Below are 19,560 nucleotides of genomic sequence, written 5' to 3' on the forward strand. Positions count from 1 at the left end.
TCATAGTTAAAGCTGGCATTGCACAATGTAAAGATGAATGGTAAAATTAATGTTAATAATTAAAAACTTTAAACTTTTCTTTGTGGAAAGTAACATTAAATAGCAAATAAATACCATGACAAGTTGAGCGAGAGTTCAGAAGAAAGAGCTTTATATTTTAACATCTTTTTTTTAAGTTTATTTATTTTGACAATGAGAGAGAGAGAGAGAGAGAGAGAGAGAGAGAATGCATGAGCTGAAGAGAGGCAGAGAGAGAGAGAGACAGAATCCCAAGCAGGCTCCACACTGTCAACACAGAGCCCAACATGGGGCTTGAACCCATGAACTATGAGATCTTTACCAGAGCTGAAATCAAGAGTCAGACACTCAACCAACTGATCCACCAAGGCTCCCCTGTATTTCAGCATCTTCTTTTTTTTATTTTTTAAATGTTTTTATTTATTTTTGAGACAGAGAGAAACAGAGCATGAGCAGGGGAGGGGCACAGAGAAGGAGACACAGAATCTGAAGCAGGCTCCAGACTCTGAGCTGTCAGCACAGAGCCTGATACGGGGCTCGAACTCACAGACTGTGAGATCATGACCTGAGCTGAAGTCGGACGCTTAACCGACTGAGCCACCTAGGTGCCCCAAGTATTTTAGCATCTTTAACAGAATTTTTATATTGCTTTTCTAACAAGATGCTCTTCATTTTCATTTTGCATTGGGACATGCAAATCATGTAGCTGGCCCTTGCGGGGGTGCTACCTCAGATGGGATGATCAGGAGAGGTCTCTCTGAGGAGAAAAATTTAAGTTGATACCTAAAAGTTCAAAAGGAGCCTACCATGGGAATATTTGGGGAAAGAGCATTACAGGTAGAGGAAATTAGCTACCGCAAAGTCTCTAAGGCAGGAGAGAATTCTTTGTGTTGAAGAAATAGAATGAAGGTCAGTATCACCACAATGTAGTAGTTATGACTTAGAGTAACAACCGATAATGTTAGGGGTGCATGGTTGGCTCAGTTGGTAGAGCATGAGACTCCTGATCTTGGAGGTTCTGAGTTCAAGCCCCATATTGGACAACACTTAAAAAGTGTTTTGTTTTTTTTTTTAAACCCACTGATAAAAAAAAGAAAGAAAGAAAGAAAGAAAGAAAGAAAGAAAGAAAGAAAGAAAGAAAAAAGTACAAAGATAAGGCTAGAATCTGGAGAGGCCAGAGTGTGAAGAGTCCTAAAGTCTAGAAGAACTTACTCTATTTCTTTTTTTTTTTTTTAAAGTTAATTTATTTTTGAGACAGAGCATGAACAGGGGAGGGGCAGAGAGAGAGGGAGACACAGAATCTGAAACAGGCTCCAGGCTCTGAGCCATTAGCCCAGAGCCCGACGCGGGGCTCGAACTCATGGACCATGAGATCGTGACCTGAGCTGAAGTTGGATGCTTAACCGACTGAGCCACCCAGGCGCCCCATCTATTTCTGTTACTTAGCTCTTGGAAGGTTTCAGGCAGGGGAATGCTATAAATGACATAGATTTTAAAAGATCACTCTTTCTGCAGTGTGGAAGTGAGAGTGGGCTCAGGGAGACCATACTGAGTGATCTATATCTGAAGAATTCCTCACCCTTGCAGAAAAAAAATCATCATACTTTTGTTACAATTTCTATTATTGCACTTATGGATTTCCAAATTTGTTTTCTTGAACTAGACTGTAAGCTCCTGGTAGACCTGACTGTCTGTACTCCTCGTAGACACTACTTTCCACTATTGCTGGCATATAGCTTTACCACTAATTCTGTCTACAGGCATTTATTAAATATTAGTTGAGTAACTGAAATAGGATTTAAACTATACTATGGTAAAAAGCTCTTCCCTTAGAGTTTTCTTCAACTTAAGATAATAAATTAGGTGAGCTATGATGTAAGGGGTTAGATAGCAGCTAGAAAAGAATCTAAATTAAATACAAAGATAATTTATAAATTTGGAAATTTTGAGGAAATGACTCAGTCCTCAAAGGAAATTTTAATTTTTATACTGCTTTTTCCTGAAACCGAGCAGAAAGCTACAGCTGTTACTGGTGCTAATGTTTTGGCCAGAAGTTCTAGCCTGATGGGTTGGAACTGAAGCTGGGTTAATACGTATTTTGATTGGTTTGCATGCTATGTAAATGTGGTGCTGAATTTGTTGTTGATGCTGTGAACTAAGGAGTTTTCACATAAAGGTCTGATTTTTCCTTATCTCTTGAGAAGTAACAAACATACAAACAAAAAGCTTGGCAACATTGGGTCTGCATTCCAGCAGGCCAGAGCTGATGATGGCCACTGTCTTTGTAAGAGGCCCGGTGTTCTCTATTTTATCAGTCCTTACCCTGCCTGCTCAGACTCACGTTAAGTGACCTGCCTGGCTATTGCTTGGTAGAATTTGTGTTTGTGACATCTCCTACTGAGACTTATCTAAGCTGGTGCTATTTTAATTTATTTTTTAATGTTTACTTACTTTTGAGAGAGAGAGAGAGACAGACAGACAGACAGACAGAGCATGAGTGAGGAAGGGGCAGAGAGAGAGGGAGACACAGAATCCAAAGCAGGCTCCAGGCTCTGAGCTGTCAGCACAGTTCCCTCCGCCGCCAATGGGAAGCTCAAACTCATGAACCCGGAGATCATGACTTGAGCTGAAGTCATGGGGTCAACTGAGTGAGCCACCCAGGCGCCCCTTAAATAAGATCTTTTGGGGTGCTTGCATGGCTCTGTCCGTTAAACACCTGACTCTGGATTTTGGATCAGATCATGATCTCATGGTGGTGAGATACAGCGCCGTGTCAAGCTGGGCTCTATGTTGGGTGTGGAGCCTGCTTAAGATTGTCTCTCTCCCTGTACAGCTTCCGTGCTTATGTGTGTGCATGCACTCTCTCTCTCTCTCTTTCTCTCTCTCTCTCTCTCTCACACACACACACACACACACAATAAAGAAATAAGATTCTTCTAAAAGGTCTTAAATTATTTATATTTCTCTTTAGTTTTCTTGCTAAATTTGCTTGGCTTTAGTTGCCTTCCTTGCAGCGTTTATCAATCCAAGAAGCAAGGAAGCCAATCGAGAGCCACCCAGTCCCACCTGGGACTGCCAGGGCTGGAGGAAATGGTGCTCTGGTTTGTTAATAGATAAATACTGAGGGAAGGACAGGCTTTCTGGAGGGCAGACAGAGGAGAGCTTTGCCACTAATTTGGTCTACAGAAGGATACTCCCTATCTCTGCTCTCTTTACCTCCTAGCCTTGTGTCTGTTAAGACTCAGGGGTATAGAGGTTTAGGGACAGAATACCTTTTCAAACTATACACAATGATATATCACACAGGCCTTCATTTAAGGCCATTACACGCGTCTTGTTTGTCCCAGCGTGTGCTGCCTCCTCTGACCCTTGCTGCTGGATCTCTGCTGGCTAGGGTGACTAGGTGTGCGAATTTAGGATGTCAGTACTTGGGGCTGTGTCTTTATTGGGACGGTGCCATTTAATCTATTACACTGTTTTGTACGAACCCGCATGTTTATTTAGAGAAATGTATGGGGCAGTCCACAAAAGATACTCTGTGGCGAAGCTAATAAAGGCTGTTGCTACAGAGCTATCTAAAGGCATGTGGAAGCACAATAGTCACAAGCAGAAACCACAATGGCTCAATGTTGATAGAATCCCGGGATTGGGAGGTGCTTTTTGAAGGCCAGGAAGGGGAGGAAAAAAAAAAAAAAAAAGGCAGTGTGTGAGGATTTACTACACAGCAGGTCTTGGTGGATATTCAGTCCTGGGAACACTTGGTACCAGGGTGCAGTTCATTTACTAGCGTGCACATGACTTAACAGAAACGCATTCAGGAGTCTCGGAGTAAATCGTTTCCATATTCCACGCAGGCTGGTAAACGGCCGACGGACTGCAGAAGAGCCCAGCTGCCCAGACAGTGGCCAAACCGGGGAGCCGGTTTAGCACGAACGACTGACTCCCGGGAGGGAGGGCGATCGGCGGGGGGCTGGGGAAGGGGGTCAAAGTCCAAGCTGGAGAGAGGACAATAAGCCTAAGGGTGGAAACAAAGCGGCCCCAGGGTGGCAGCTGACCGATTCCCGGAGCTGCGCTCGTGCTCCAAGCTCAGACTTTTAGCAAAGGCGCAGGGCGAGCACCCGCTGCTGCGTTCTCCCAGAAGAGCCTAGAAGGGCGCACGGGCTCGTCGCCCTCGGGCGTGGGCAGCCCGCGGCCGGCATCCCTCCCCCGCGCGCCTCCCTGCCCAGCAGCGCCAGGCAGTGCCCGCCGAGGGCAGGGCGGGGCGCGGGCCGGGGGAGGGCGAGCTGGGGCCGGGCCGTGCGGCCGCCGCTGACGCAGTGCGGGGCCGGAGCCCTGAGCGCCCAGGCGGGCGTGGAGCGTTTTAGCCCGGCCGCCCGCAGGCCGCGTCCCCACCGGAGGGGGCAGGGCGCACTTACCGGCCGTCAGGAAGCCGCGGGCGGCCTGCTGGCTCCGCCGCCGCCGCCGCCGCCGCCGCGCTCGCCTTTCAAGCGCGCCTCGTCCCCGCCCCAGATCCTGGGGGGTGAACGGGGGAGAAGGGGCGGGCGTCCGCCAGTCGCGAATCACCTCCTCCTCCTCCTCCTGCCTCAGCGCCGCCGCCACCTTTCCATTCAGTCGCCCAACATGGCTGGAGCGCGGCGGAGGTGAGCCGGTCGCCCCCTGCCGCTCCAGTCTGCGAAGCCCGAGAGCCGCGGCTCCGGCGGTGCGTCGGCTCTGCGGTGCAGAGGCCCAGGGGCCCTGCTGTCGCCGGCCGCCAGCATGTGGGGCGCCCCGGACGAGAGCTCGGTGCGGGTGGCTGTCAGGTGAGGACCGACGCGGCGGCGGCTGTGGCGGCGGCGGCGGCGGGAGGGCTGCGGGTTGGCGGGCTGAGGGCGCGGCGAGGACGCTCTCTCGTCCAGGGCAGCCGTGGCCGCGGTGCCGAGACCTGAGGGGGCGGTCTGGCGGGAGGCCGGCGTTTGGGTAAACTGAGGCTGCGTATCCCCGCCGGCAGGGCGCGCGCGGGGAGACCCTGCAGCCCCCGCGCCGGCGGCCTTTGCAGGTAGCGGGCGGCTGCGCGACGCCGGGTCCCCGGGGCGCCCAGACTGCGCGGGGGTGGAAGCCGTCGCCGCCCGCCCCCGCCGGTCCCGCACCGGGGGAACAACCGCCTCAGGTGGGGCCGCCTTGGGCGACGGCCTGGCCGGCTTCGCCCGGAGGAGCTGCCTCGGGGCTGGGCTGCGGTGTTCTTTTTATTATTTAGAGAATGTCTGTCCTACGTGTACGTGCAACTCCGGCCTTCTGAGGCTGGAGACAAAGCATCAGACTGACAGCGCTTCCGACGCAGGGTTCTAGATGCCCGAGCAGATGGAAGTCTCGTCAAGCATCACGGAGACACGCGTAGCACAAGCGTGTGGGTGTAGGAGACACATCTGGCTGGCCTGTTTGGCGTTGGAATGGGAATTCTCTGTAAGAATTACATTTCTTGGTGTCAGGCCTGTAGAGGGAAGAAAACTCTTCAGCAAGTGGAATACATGGGTGACTGGGTGTAACAGCCTGACGTTAGGCAGGGTGGATACAACACAGCATTATACACGCCTGGGTGTGAGCTTTGAACTACCAGATACATCAAAATTGTATTTTGGTCAACGACAGATGCACGAGTATCGAATATAATTTAGGCTGTTTTGATACATATCAAGAGGCAGAGCTCTGACAGTTGCTCACGGAAAATTGCAACATCATCACTGAAATATTAATGAAGCATTCATGGTAGCATAAGTGCGTTGCTCTCACAGCTCTCTGATGGTCTACTGTGAACCCACTTCTCTTTATACTTTGAGGGATTATAACAATTTTTAAACTTTGAGGGATTAAAAAAATTTTCCTCGGAAAATTATTGAAACAAAATCTGCCATTCATGGAGCCTTTCTGGAAAGTTATTTTAAAGATGCTGTCATGTCAGCGTTATTATTTTAGTGGCAAATCTTGGTTAGGCATAGAAATGGCAGTTTTATACACTTTGTGTCTTTAATCAATTCACACAATAACATGTATTTTATTTTATTTTATTTTATTTTATTTTATTTTATTTTATTTTATTTAAGTTATCTCTGCACCCAACATGGGGCTCAGACTCATGACCCCGGAGATCTAGTGTCATGCTCTTCCAACTGAGCCAGCCAGGAGCCTGAGAATAACATGAATTTTAAAGATTTTTTTTTTTTCTCTTTTACAGATCAGGAAATGATCACCCACGGAGGTGACAGTTTTATGACTGTTTAGAATCACCTGTTTTAAAGCTTTTGGAGTTTTAATTTGGCATTTTTGGTTATTCTGGGACTACTTATCCAATTGTTGGATTAGTTGATTTCTCCTAAATACTGCTACTACCTCTCTTTTGGCCTTTTAATACTCATTAATGACTGTACCATGGCAGAAACCCAATAAAAGGCAGTTTTGTTAGCAGAGCTGGTCGAAGAGGTGAAGAAGGAGCATAAAATAGTAATGAAAACAGAAAATTAGGGTGTAAGAGAAACCATTTTTAGAGATTTGAGGGTTTTGTCTGAATTCTCTAAAATATCATAGGGCGGTTTATTTGCCATGCTGTTAAATCTGCCGCTTGCACTGGAGGTGAGCAGTCACGGGTGACCCTAAAATACAGTTGACAGATAAATAATTTATATTTGATTTTGGTATGTATGTTTGCACTTTTTAAGTGGTAAGCATGGGTCTGTTTGGGAAAGGTTTATAAAAATGTTAACAACTTGGTAAGCTGCATTGTGAAGCTCCTTTTTTTTCTTTTTTCCATTAAAAACACTGAATAGATCCACTCTCTAAACTTATTTTGCATAGGGTAAAAATAACTTATGTTTTTATAGCACTTTGGTATTTATAAAGTGCTTGGAGACATATATTTTCATTTACAGCAAATATTTGTTGAATGCATATCCTTATCTCTGATTATCCTGATTCTCAGCTAAAAACAGGAATAATTCTTGGACACATACCATGTGCTAGGGTCAGTGCTGTTAAGATGTTTTATATCATGTAAAATTTCATTTCTTTGCCATAACAGTCTTTGATTTAGGTTCTGTTATTATGACCACTTTACAGAGGAGACACAGAAAGATTAAGAAACTTGCTTAAACTAGTAGCTACTGATGGAACCAGCATTCCAAACCAGACAGCTTGTCTCTACAGCCCAAATTCTTAGCCATTAAACCCATATAGGTGAAAGGCAAGAACATACTTCACAAAGCTTTATTTAGCTTGAGGTCGGTTGCCTTTTTTGGGTTCTAGTTCAATTACAAATGAGTGGCTTTGACAAGTTATGCATACCTTGATATTGCTGGAAAAGATAAAACTCAAAAAGAGAGGACCTGAACTTAGTTAAAATATTTCCCCAGATTGTCCTTAATCTTTCCAGTGTCCTCCAATCCTACCCTAGTTTGTGACAGACTTCAGCAGCAGGATAAGTAAATCAACACACAGACAAAAATCAACAGACATTTGACCTGCTTTTCCTCTTCAATGAATAATGTAATAACAGGTATAGGAGACTGACTCTACTGTGAAATGCAGAAAGTGTCCTAGAGGTTCTTGTGTTTTGTTAGAGGAAGAGACTTATCAGTATGTTAAAGCTGATGACTCTATTTTAAGATTTCTCATAGTAAGTGCAAGGGTCCTATAAAAATTTGGGGAAAGGAAATGCAAAAGAAAGTTTCTTATTTAGGGAGAATATTTTTTATTCAATTTCTGAAAATGGCTTTTACCTTCTGAGGTATTTTGCAGGGTGTCTTTCATTGTGGTGGATATAGATTCAGATAACAGCCCTACTATTCAACCCATGCGGCTTTTGAGCACTTGAATCATGAGTAATGCTATTCAGGAGCTAAATTTATCATTTTCTTAAAATTAAAGAAAAAAATTATCTGAGAGAGAGAGCGAGAGCGCATGTGGGCATGCACATGCAATCTGGAGAGGGGCAGAGAGAGGAGAGAGAGAATCCAGAGCAGGCTCTGCATTGCCAGTCTGGAGCCTGATGTGGAGTTCGAACTCACAAACCAGGAGATCCTAACCTGAGCCGCAGTCGGATGCTTAAACCAACTGAGACACCCAAGGCACCCCATTTTTAAACTTAAAAAAATTGGTCCTTGATTTAGTTTTTGGGTAACTTTTGAATATTCTTTTTTTTTAATGTTTTAATTTATTTTTGAGAGAGAAAGACAGGTGTGAACAAGGGAGGGGAGAGAAAGAGGGAGACACAGAATCCAAAGCAGGCTCCACAGAATCTGAGCTGTTGGCTCTGAGCTGTCAGCACAGAGCCTGATATGGGGCTTGAACCCACGAATTGTGAGATCATGACCTGAACTTAAGTGAGATGCCCAACTGACTGAGCCATCAGGCCCCCCTTGAATATTCTTGAAACAACTTGGTTATATGGATCTACTTTTTTAACTTTAAGTCTGTATAATTTAAATACTTACAAAATATTTCTGGTAAAAATTTAGTGTCATAATGACATATGGTATAAGTATAATATATACACTGGATTTAAAAGATTTAGTAAGAAAAAATGAATGCAAATATGTCAATAATCTTTGTTTGATTACATATTAAAATTATATTTTGATATATTGAGTTTTTAAAATTAATTTATTTGGAGAGAGCCTTGCGATTGGGTGGGGGGGGGAGCAGAGAGAGGGAGAGACAGAATCACAAGCAGGCTCTGTGCTGTCAGCACAGAGCTCTATGTGGGGCTTGAACTCACCAACCGTGAGACCATGACCTGAGCTAAGATCAAGAGTCCGATGCTTAACCAACTGAGCTGCCCAGGTGCCCCAATATATTGAGTTAAATAAAATATTATTAAAATTAATTTCATCCTGGGGTGCCTGGTGGCTCAGTTGGTTAAGTGTTCGACTTCGGCTCAGGTTCTGATCATGTAGTTTGTGAGTTTGAGCCCAATTGGGCTCTCTGCCGTTAGCACAGTGCCTGCTTTGGATCCTCTGTTCCCATCTCTCTCCACCCCCTGCCCCTCAAAAATAAATAGACATTAAAAAAAAAAAAAGAATTTTATTTATTTATTTTTCCTTTTAAAAAATGTGGCTCCTAGAAAATTTAAAATTAAATAAATGTGCTTGCTTCGGCAGCACATATACTAAAATTAAGTAAATGTTGCTCACATTAAATTTCTATTGGAGGTGTGATGAGTGACGCAGTTGGTTAAGCATCCGACTTTAGCTCAGATCATGATCTCACAGTTCAAATGTTCGAGCCCTGCATTGGGCTCTGTGCTGACAGCTCAGAGCCTGGAGCCTGCTTCAGATTCTGTGTCTCCCTTTCTCTCTCTCCCTCCCCCGCTCAGGCTCTGTCTCTCTCTCTCAAAAATAAATAAACACTAAACCACTAAAAAAAATTTCTATTGAATAGTACTGCTCTATAATTTAAAAAATGTGAAAGAAGTACAGAATAAAACTAGGGTACATCAATATATAGAAATAAATCATAGCCACCCCATCATAGACTAACCACACCCTTAGATCAAGAAATTCCATGATAACTAAGGTGTCTTTTTTAGATAGACACACACACACACACACACACACACACACACACACACACAAGACTTGATTTAAAGGTAACATTACCACCCCCCCCCCCCCCCCCCCCCGCCAGGGTGCATAGGTGTGGAAAGATACTGATTATGGACTCAGTATGGTAGCTGAAGTATTAGAAAATGTGGTAAATTAAATGGATGGCTTAGGTAGATGTCATCAACAAAAATGAGCAACAAAGTGTAATATATATTCTATTCTTAATATCTAAGTATACTGATTTGAATTAGTTAAGTCAAAATGATAAGATCAATTAAACATTTTGAATTCTAAATTTAAGACATTATCAGATGATGTGCCTTTTCCCCTTCCCTGTCTATGAATGCTGATTTAGCAGATTTGAAACTTTTTTCCTTTTCAAGAACTTTAGTTTGCAAAATATGTCAAGGGTTGGACAAAAATAGAGATACAGAGAAGACCATTGTGTTTTTGTGTCATTGTCTCTATGGTTGTGAGTTAAAATGTCTTTGTTTGGCTTTGGCAGAGAGCTGTACATATCCTTGACAGTCAGTTTGGATTAGTTTGTAATGTAGTCTAATTGGGTTTCAATTTGCTGTGTTTTTACCTTACTAAAGCAATTTTAAGAAGTGGCATTACTCAGCAGGCTTATGATTGGTTGGTTGCACAGTTAAAAGCTCAGTTTTAGGTCTGTGAGTGGCACTGATTTCCAATGTGACCTCTCTGCACTTTTCTTTTTCCACATGCTGAGGTGGCAATGTAAAGGTATTAAGAATTCTAAGAACTTTGCACATGCAGTGTATTAAATATGTGATTTTGTTGTTGGTTAAACTGTTGGGTCTATATTGACAGGAAGGAAGTATTTTAACATTTCAAACTTGACTTTCCTAATAATATGTTTACTTTGGGTACTCTTTGTTATTGAACAGAAAACATTTAGTCTTTTGTGGTCACTTTTTCCCATTCTGGTTATAATGAAAATGTACAATATTTTACTTAATCTACATTAAAACTCTATCATGTAATCTGTACAGATACCCTTTTCCCTGTTTTACTGATGAAAAAATGAGATGAAAAAAGGCACTAGGTGACCTTTTCAAGGTTTCTTAGCTATTAAATATTTTTGTTTGTTTTAATTGAGAAATAATTGACCCATAATATTATATTAGTTTCAGGTATACAGTATAATGATTAGGGGCACCTGGGTGGCTCAGTTGGTTAAGCATCTGACTCTTTGTTTTGGCTCAGGTCATAATCTCACAGTTTGGTTCGTGAGTTCGAACCCCACATCTGGCTCCTCGCTGACAGTGGGAAGCCTGCTTGGGATTCTCTGTCCCTCTATCTCCCTTCCCCTGCTTGCTCTTTCTGTCTCCCTCAAAATACATAAATAAATTTAAAAAGTTAAAAAAACACATAATGATTCAATATCATTGCAATCACATTGCAAAGTGGTCAGCATTATACGTCTAGTTAAAGTCTCTTATTTCTTTTTTTTTTAAATTTTTTAATGTTTTATTTATTTTTGAGACAGAGAGAGACAGAGCATGAGCAGGGGAGGGACAGAAAGAGAGGGAGACACAGATCCAAAGCAGGCTGCAGGCTCCGAGCGGTCAGCACAGAGCCCAACGTGGGGCTTAAACTCATGAACTGCAAGATCATGACCTGAGCCGAAGTCGGATGCTTAACCGACTGAGCCACTCAGGTGCCCCTAAAGTCTCTTATTTCTGTTCTTAAACGTTTTTCCAAATGTTTTCAAAACATTTCATCTACTAATTTCAAGGTAATAAAGATCTTTCAAGCTGAAATGCTTATATACATGTGAGGTAAATTATTCCAAACAACTTAATATTTAGAAAATATAGAAGTAGATAAATGAGGCTTTTAGATATATTTATTTTATGGAAATAGATGATTTTCTGGTGTTTGATCATTTGTTTATTCCTTTCTTCACGTAACAAGTGTTTATTAAGTGCCTACTATGTGTTGGGCACTTTTTTTTTTAGATCTTATTTTTAAGTAATCTCTACACCCAGTGTGGGCCTTGAACTTACAACACTGAGATCAAGAGTTGCTTGCCCCACCACCTGAGCCAGGCAGGTGCCCCGTGCTGAATACTTTTCTAATTCGTGGGATATGCAGCCCATATGACATACTTGGTCCCTGATTTTACATCCCTAACAGTACAAGTCTCTTTAAAAGCACAAAATATGTTGGAACTAACACAAAATTTAATCAACGGTGTGAACTAGAAAGAAAGACAATTGTTGCAGCTTAGTTTTTATTTCTCCTTTATTTTTTATTTTTATTTTTTAAGGATTTTATTTTTTTAAAGTAATCTCTACACCCAATGTGGGACTTGAACTTACAACCCAAGATCAATAGTCACATGCTCTACCAACTGAGCCAGCTGGGAGCCCCTCTCCTTTATTTTTTTAATAGCATTTTTTAGTTACTGCATTCATTAAAAACAGTGATTTAAAAAATGAAAGGTGTGCCCTGATTCCAAAGGTATTTCATATGAAAGGTGAACTTCAAAGCCTATGCATTAGGGAGATTTTATTTATATCATGTCCTACTTGATAAAATATGCATGTCCCACTTTGCATGTGTCTTTGTATGTCTTTGTAGTTGGATTAGGAAGTAAGGGACATGAAAGAAAGGAGACCAAAGAGCTAGTAGATGATGTGAGTTGAAAGTCAGTGAAATTATTTTTATTTACATATATGAGTTGATATTATTTCTTCAGATAGGGTTTATTCAATTTATGAAGTATGGTAGACCTGTTTGTTGTTTGGAACTCCATGAAAGTTCAAGTTTCATGTCTAATTATTGCTACCCTTTGAGCTCATACCATCATACCTGCTAATTGGTTAATATTTTGATGCATAATTATGGGGTAGAGAATGATGCACTAGAAATTCCAGTTTCGTGAAACCATGAAAGCAGAAATTATCTTGGCAGTTAATTTCATAATCTTCCCAATCTTCCAATTCTCATCAATTTCTCTTCAAAGACGTGAACTTGGAATATGCATTATAATGGATGTTTTCCCCCAAGATATGTTACAACCCACTTGTGTGACTCTGATTTACAAATGGTTATTTTTTGTCAACATTAGACATGACCTTCATCTCAGCTTCAGATTAGGAAGGAAAACACAAAAATGAAAAGGGATGTCAGATAATAGAAAGTATTTGTATATGGTATATGATTAGAATAAGTTTATTCAAAATGAAACAAATATGTTTGTTATTTTCAACACTTCTCTCTGGGAAGTGGATTTGTGAATTCTGTCTTTCAGCTTGGTTTCCCAGTGGATTAACTATTAATCTTCTCAGAGTGTTAAAATAGTTTTCCTGTAGCTCAAGCTTTATTTGAAGTAAATGACAGCCAAGCCAAAGAGACAATTGTTGTGACACTGTATGGTCATTATGAGATCCTTCTGAATGTTTAAGAATTATATTTGAAGTTCCTTTATCCTTTGTTTTTTGAAATTATTAGACATTTATATATGGAAGATAATTTGTAGTATGTCTATGATTATTGAAAAAAATTGATTTTAAAATTGAAAGGGCGTAAAAGGACTAGCTGGTTGAGGCCCCTTCTTTACAATGGTTTAGACAATAGAGGCCCAGAGAAGTTGAGAAAATTGCTTGAGGTACCACAGCCTCTCAACTGTTCTTCTTATTAGTTTTGTAGATTTTCTAGATCTTTATGTTTTTGTGGCAGACATGTTAGAAATAGATTAAGTTTATGTCTTAAAAACTACAGTTTTAATCCCTTAAGTACTCCTTATAAAAGTTCACTTGACATTTAGATGAGTTCCCCCATTCTTAGTGCCCATTATTTTTGCTTTACGATGGCCTCAATTCTAGAAAACTAGAACAAGTGTTTCTAAAAAGGCAGAAACAGAGGGACTCCTGGAATAGAAGTTCTGGTCTATATTTTGGGGTTCCTGGCATATTCACATGTGAAGAAATGCCAGAACTGGGTTATTAAAATAATATGGACTGTCTTCAACATTCATAGGTAGCACATTAATGCTTTAATTACAACCACCAAAGGATAAGTGTGTATAGTCTAATTTGGAAATAATGCTCAACATGGAAATAGGATTTTGTGAATGCTAGGCACATAGCCTTCTCCCCCTTCCCTCCCCTTGGTTCTTAAAACTTTTTTTTTCTTTTTACTCCAACATACTTAAGGATTATAGCACATTCCAATAATAATGGCAGACTCACTATGAGCAAGATGGTTGGAGGGTGGCATAGGGTAGAGGTAGGGTTAGATCATGTGGGGGGGGTGAGATGTATTTATTGGAACCTGGAAGTGGAAATGGAACTAGAAATCTGAGTGGTTTAAAAAGACCCGCTTTTGAGGATTACTTCACTTGATAGGTGGTTCTTAAGCTTTTAAGTAATATCTCATCCCTTCCCCTCTTTATTTTAGAAGGAAATAAAGGATACAAAACATTTGGACCATAATGGAGGCCTATCATTCAACAGATGTCTTAAGTCCCACCTCTACCTGAAATCTTTCTACACTCCCATACATAGAAATTTCTGCCTTTTTTTTTAATGTTTATTTATTTATTTTGAGACACAGAGAGAGAGAGCCCGAGTTGGGTAGAGTCAGAGAGAGAGGGAGAGAATCCCAAGCAGGCTACACTCTGTCAATACAGACCCTGATGTAGGGCTCCATCTCACAAACCATGAGATTGTGACCTGAGCCAAAATCAAGAGTCAGATGCTCAACTGACCCACCCAGGTGCCCTGGCCATAAATCCTCTTTATATGAGTCTTCTGTCTTTCCCTCTAAAATTGCCATGAGAGAGATATACACCATGTAATTTTCACTGTTGAGCATTGAAATGTTCCCCAAACTCACAGGATATTTAATGCTTTTTAAAAGAAAGTGCTAATGTATTGATAGTATCATTATAATGGAACATTTGAAGGACATTGCGGTTATTGTAATGAAACAAACAGGTATCTACATGTCTAGATTGGAGTGAAGGTCTTTCAGGATTTAACCCCACGGTCAGGCTACTTAGGTGACTATTCACCCTTGTCAGTGTCTTCAGTAAGAGCAGGGAACTAAGGAAATTGTTCACACTTGATTGTGCCCCACCATGAGCCCAAGCAGGGGCTAAATCAAGGACAGCTCAAGGTTTAGTCCCTACTCTTTGGATCTCTTAGTATGTAGTAAAATATTAGTTTTTGAGATTGAATTTGACATTATTCTCAACTTCGAGGAGCTGTGTCTGTCACTTAGCATTATGATATTGTAGTTTTCTGAATATGATGAAGGACATATTTTGTCAGAGTAGTTATTTGTATTCTTTTACACAGTTACATAGTCATTTTGGAGTTGTTTTAAATGAGAGACTTTCAGCAAGCAGGAACAATAAACCTTGGAGAGGGTCAAGCTGTAGTTAATAATTAGGATGTGGTATGTTGATCACATGGTGTAATGAGACATAGGCCATCTCTACTCTCAATTGTATTCTTTCTAATCTTACTTTTTAGATCAAAATTCATTTTTTTATTATATAATTATTAAATGTCCACTGTGTATTGGAATCATGTAAGTTGGAGACAAGGTAATATAATAGAATGAACATGGGGGTGGTTAGGAAGTGTTTTGGTCTGGACCCTAACCAGGGACAAATTTGGCTTTTAGTCAGTAGTTATGTACCTATCTAAGTGGACTTGAAAAAGGATCAAAAGAGCCAGTCATGTGAAAGCATTTGGAAAATGGTTTTTACACAACAGAGGCAGGGTTATTATTAGAGATGAGTCTGATATAGCCAATGATGGGCATGTTGGTTATATTCTAAACTCTAGCAATTGGATTAGTCATTCCCTAATGTGTAAAGTGCTTTATATGTGTTTGTATCTGTTCTTTTGTTTTTTGAGTGTGTCTGTGACTTGCACCACTATGAACAGTCCAAAAATGTATATAAATACTTGCAAAAACCTTTCCTTGCCCAATCTTCTAGTTTCATTTTGTTTTCAATATGTGCATCACATACCATCCTTCTCTATCTTACCAAATTCCTTCTTTTATAGTTTAGTAAAATCCACCATTTTTATTCTTTCTTTTCTCTTCCCACACTGACTTTCAGTTGGTATGGTTTTTAGTATTTTGTAGTTACTGCTGAGATTGACAATAGTATTGAGTTACATTTTCCACTAGTTATTTAACCTAATATAAGAGGATGATGACTAAATTGGTTAATAAAAATGAATTTTCATTTTGAAATGGCTTGCACTAGATTTTTGAAAATGTTATTAATGTTTTCCTTGCTTCCTCGTATGAATCTAGGCAACAGCGCACTAAACCAGACTATGGATTAAAGGGTGCTAAAAAGGGTAAACTAAGTAAAAAGACCAGAAATAATAATAACACAAAATTTAAAAAATTTACATTTTCTCTTAAATTTTGGCACCTAGAGCTAATGGGGCAATGTACTTGCAGCATTCATTGATAGAGCTATGTGAAGACTTAGCTAAAAACATTTTAAAGAATACTGTTACATAGAAGCAGGAAATAGATCTTGCAAGCCTAGTCTAGTGATCTTAAAATCAGCTTTTCATTTCATAAGTTATGTTTATTTGACTTTTCTCCCTTATTTTTTTCTTCTTTTGTTTTAAAGTTTATTTATTTACTTATTTTTTTTACTAACCTCTACACCCAATGTGGGACTCAAATTTATAACCCAGAAATCAAGAGTCACATGTTCCTCCGACTGAGCCAGCCAGGTGCCCAATTTTTTTCTGTTATTGAAATAATATAATCACATTAGAAAAAGCATCTAGGAAAAGATGGAAAAAAAAAATCAATCACAGTTCACCACCTTGATCTAATTACTGTCAATCAGCATTTTGGTATATTTCTTTTTAGTCTGTTTCTGTGGATACACTTTTATAGACTGATGTTTACCATTTTAGAGTATAGCGTAAGAATTTTTACATGTCCTTATATCAAAGAAGGGCATTTTGAGTAACATGTTTAATATTAACTATCATCTACTGTATTTTAGTGTTTAATATATATTAAATTCCATATATAAAACAGTAACTTAATTGACAGGCTTTTATTGTCTAATAAGGATGTTAATTTCATTTTTTTCTAAGAGTTGGCTCTGCTTTATGATTCCTGGTAATGTTTTCATTTCTACTGATAAGCATAGACTGTACAAATGACCATTTTCTGGAATTGAAGGGGAAGGGTAGTGCTGCCCATCCACAACATATGGTTAAATGTTATGGCACTGAGGATGTTTTTTAGGAAAAGATATCTTGATTTATAACTTTAATTTTTCAGCTATATCTACAGCAAGATATAATGTATTAGGGTAATACAGATATTCATTGAACACATTGGTCTAAGCCACTGATGGTTAATCAAACACAGGTCCATAACCATTCCATGTTTCTTGAAAAGTAGTGCATTTCTAAAGTACTTATTTTGCTTTTGTTCACCTCAGTTTAACACAAAACACTTGCTTGAGCAGCCTGTTGGTCACCTAGTCTGCATCTGTCCTGCTCTAAAATGGAACTTGTCAACTGCTGATTGAACATGAGATTACAGATTTCATTCCTGGTTATTTGGCCTGCCATTTAAGGTTCTTTAATCCAAATGTGACATCTGTGACATTTTCAAGTCTCAGTTTAGGCAATACAATATGATACTTTTGAATTTTAGTTTGCCAACTTGCCCTTAGATTGGCAACAAATTCCATCTGTCCTTGATTATATTCTTATCTTTAGTTGCTTAAGTGTAATTGGACCTTCTGTTACCTTTGTAGCAGATTCAATTCTTGTCTCTGAGTATAGGGTTTCTTTAGTCATCTTTGGTTCTTAATTTTGTATTAACTTGGTATAGCCAGTCATAATTTTATTTATCTTGTGTATATGTTCTATGAGTGCAACTTTTCCACATAGAGTAAGTCAAAGACTTCTGATGATTTTGCACTTCTAAATTTGAGTACATTTTGACATCAATTCTGTTGTCTCATTTTATGTTTCAACAGTAGGGTTCCACCTCATTCTATTTAAAAATAGACATAAAGAAATGATGTGTTTTTGAGTACTGTGGGTATTGGTGATCTGTAAGTTCAGTTGACTTCAGTATAATGCTAATAAGGCCAAGATTATGAGTTTTATCCCTGGATGGACTTGTGTGCTTTGCTGCTTTTTAACGTAAACATTACTATCACAACAAATACTGCTGTTCAGAAGCAGCAACTGGTGAGCATGAATCAGTACAAATCAGTTAACACTGATGAGAATTATCTAACCATGTTCCAGAATTTTCATCCCCCTTATTAGGTCATTATGAGTGAAAATATTTTTATATTTTCAAATAAATATAGGAGCTCAATGAATATTGTTATAGTCAAAGTCTACACAGGCTTAATAAGAGAAAATAGCACTTACATGTTTGCTGTGAAAATTAAATAAGAACATGTATATAAAACCCTTATACTACTGGCACTTAGTGAATAAATGTTTTATAAAGAGTAGACACTACTGTTATTTTCGTTATAATTATTTTCTCTGCTTAGTACCTCTGAGTTTCTGGGTCAGTCCTAAATAAAGCCACAAGTAAGTCAGAGCAGTGTTGTTTGCCCCACCTTAGTCTGAAATTTGTTTTGCTGCTCCAATCTTATATGCTGTGCTTTTAGGGTCATAGCTTTCCCTGTAACCTATTTTATTTGTCCAGACCTGACTTCTGTCTTGGTTTCCTGATTTGTATCCCTTTTCCTATATCTTGAATCCAAATTTGCTTAAGTGAAATTATTGAAAGCCTTCTTGCCCTCTTTTTTTCAAGTGAAGTTTCCTTTAACTCAGGTGGGCTTACTTGATTCTACTTGCATATACATGCTGACACTGATCAAGCCTGGGTTACTTCTGGCCCTTAACTTCACTTTCATGTCATCCAGGCTGGTTGTCCAATTTTCTCTCTTACCCCATGCCAGCCTGGCGCCCAGGTATTTTTTGAGACAGACTTCACTTGAGATCAAGAAGCTGTGATTTTGTCGTGGAATTGACATGAAACACACACACACACACACACACACACACACACACACTCCTCAAAACATAAAATCCACTGAGGAGTTGATGAATCTGGCTAATGTGGTATAAAATATATTAATGTTAATAGACAAAATAGATATTTTTTTGTGATTAAAATTTTTTTTTAATGTTTATTTTTGAGACAGAGAGAGAGAGACAGAGCATGAGTAGGGGAGGGGCAGAGAGAGAGGGAGACACAGAATCCGAAGCAGGCTCTAGGCTCTGAGCTGTCAGCACAGAGCCCAATGCAGGGCTTGAACTCACCAACGGTGAGATCATGACCTGAGCCTGTCGGTTGTGCAGCCGACTGAGCCACCCACGTACCCCAGATATTTATTTCTTAACATCAGCTGATGAAAATATTGTCAACCTGTCTGTATGACATTTTGGTTAAAAAACTTATATGAGTTTGTCAAATATATGAAATTGTGAGTCCTCATCTGTGGCTTTATTGTCATTTTGTAGTGGAAAATTTTGTTCACCCCTAAACTGTACCTACCTATGCATTAATATGAAAATGGTTCTGTTCTATTGCTGTGGCCATATAATATATGCATAATGACAGCTTAGCATCTCAATTTTTGTTTGTTTATTTATTTGCAGAGAGAGAGAATGAGCAGGGAGGAGTGGAGAGAGAGGGAGAGAATCCCAAGCAGGCTCCATGCTGTCAGTGTGGAGCCTGATGTGGGGCTCAAACTCACGAACTGTGAGACCATGACCTGAGCTGAAGTCTGACACTTAACCAGCTGAGCCACCCAGGCCCCCAGAATCTCAATTCTGATGAAGCAGCCCATAGACTGTGTGTTGGGCTAGGCCAGATCAATGGTATACACTGTAGTTGCTTAGCACAGGACTGGCATATCTAGGTCAATTGGCCAGTGCTGTTTCTCACAGCAGCTTCACTGAAG

The 19,560-nt window shown here is 40.2% G+C and overlaps 2 protein-coding genes across 13 annotated transcripts in view; one reads left to right on the forward strand and one right to left on the reverse strand.

The window, feature by feature from the left end:
- Positions 1 to 4,544, reverse strand: part of CUNH12orf40 (chromosome unknown C12orf40 homolog) — a 263,127-nt gene extending 258,583 nt beyond the window's left edge. For 2 of the 4 annotated variants that reach the window (XM_053895208.1, XM_053895206.1), the window contains exon 1: positions 4,434 to 4,544. The gene's annotated coding sequence lies outside the window, so the exon portion shown is untranslated. The remainder of the gene's footprint in view (positions 1 to 4,433) is intronic. The other 2 variants (XM_053895210.1, XM_053895209.1) reach the window with 1 other exon arrangement.
- KIF21A (kinesin family member 21A) overlaps positions 4,343 to 19,560 on the forward strand; it is a 150,399-nt gene continuing 135,181 nt past the window's right edge. For 6 of the 9 annotated variants that reach the window (XM_053895205.1, XM_019452439.2, XM_019452445.2 and 3 more), the window contains exon 1: positions 4,345 to 4,817. In XM_053895205.1, the coding sequence (XP_053751180.1) occupies positions 4,774 to 4,817 (44 nt within the window). In that variant the 5' untranslated portion in view covers positions 4,345 to 4,773. Of the gene's footprint in view, positions 4,818 to 19,560 lie in introns of all 9 variants that reach the window. The other 3 variants (XM_019452453.2, XM_019452448.2, XM_019452452.2) reach the window with 2 other exon arrangements.

This window comes from Panthera pardus, unplaced genomic scaffold (assembly GCF_024362965.1).
Source record: "Panthera pardus isolate Hobbes unplaced genomic scaffold, ASM2436296v1 HiC_scaffold_6, whole genome shotgun sequence".
Classification (NCBI taxonomy): domain Eukaryota; kingdom Metazoa; phylum Chordata; class Mammalia; order Carnivora; family Felidae; genus Panthera; species Panthera pardus.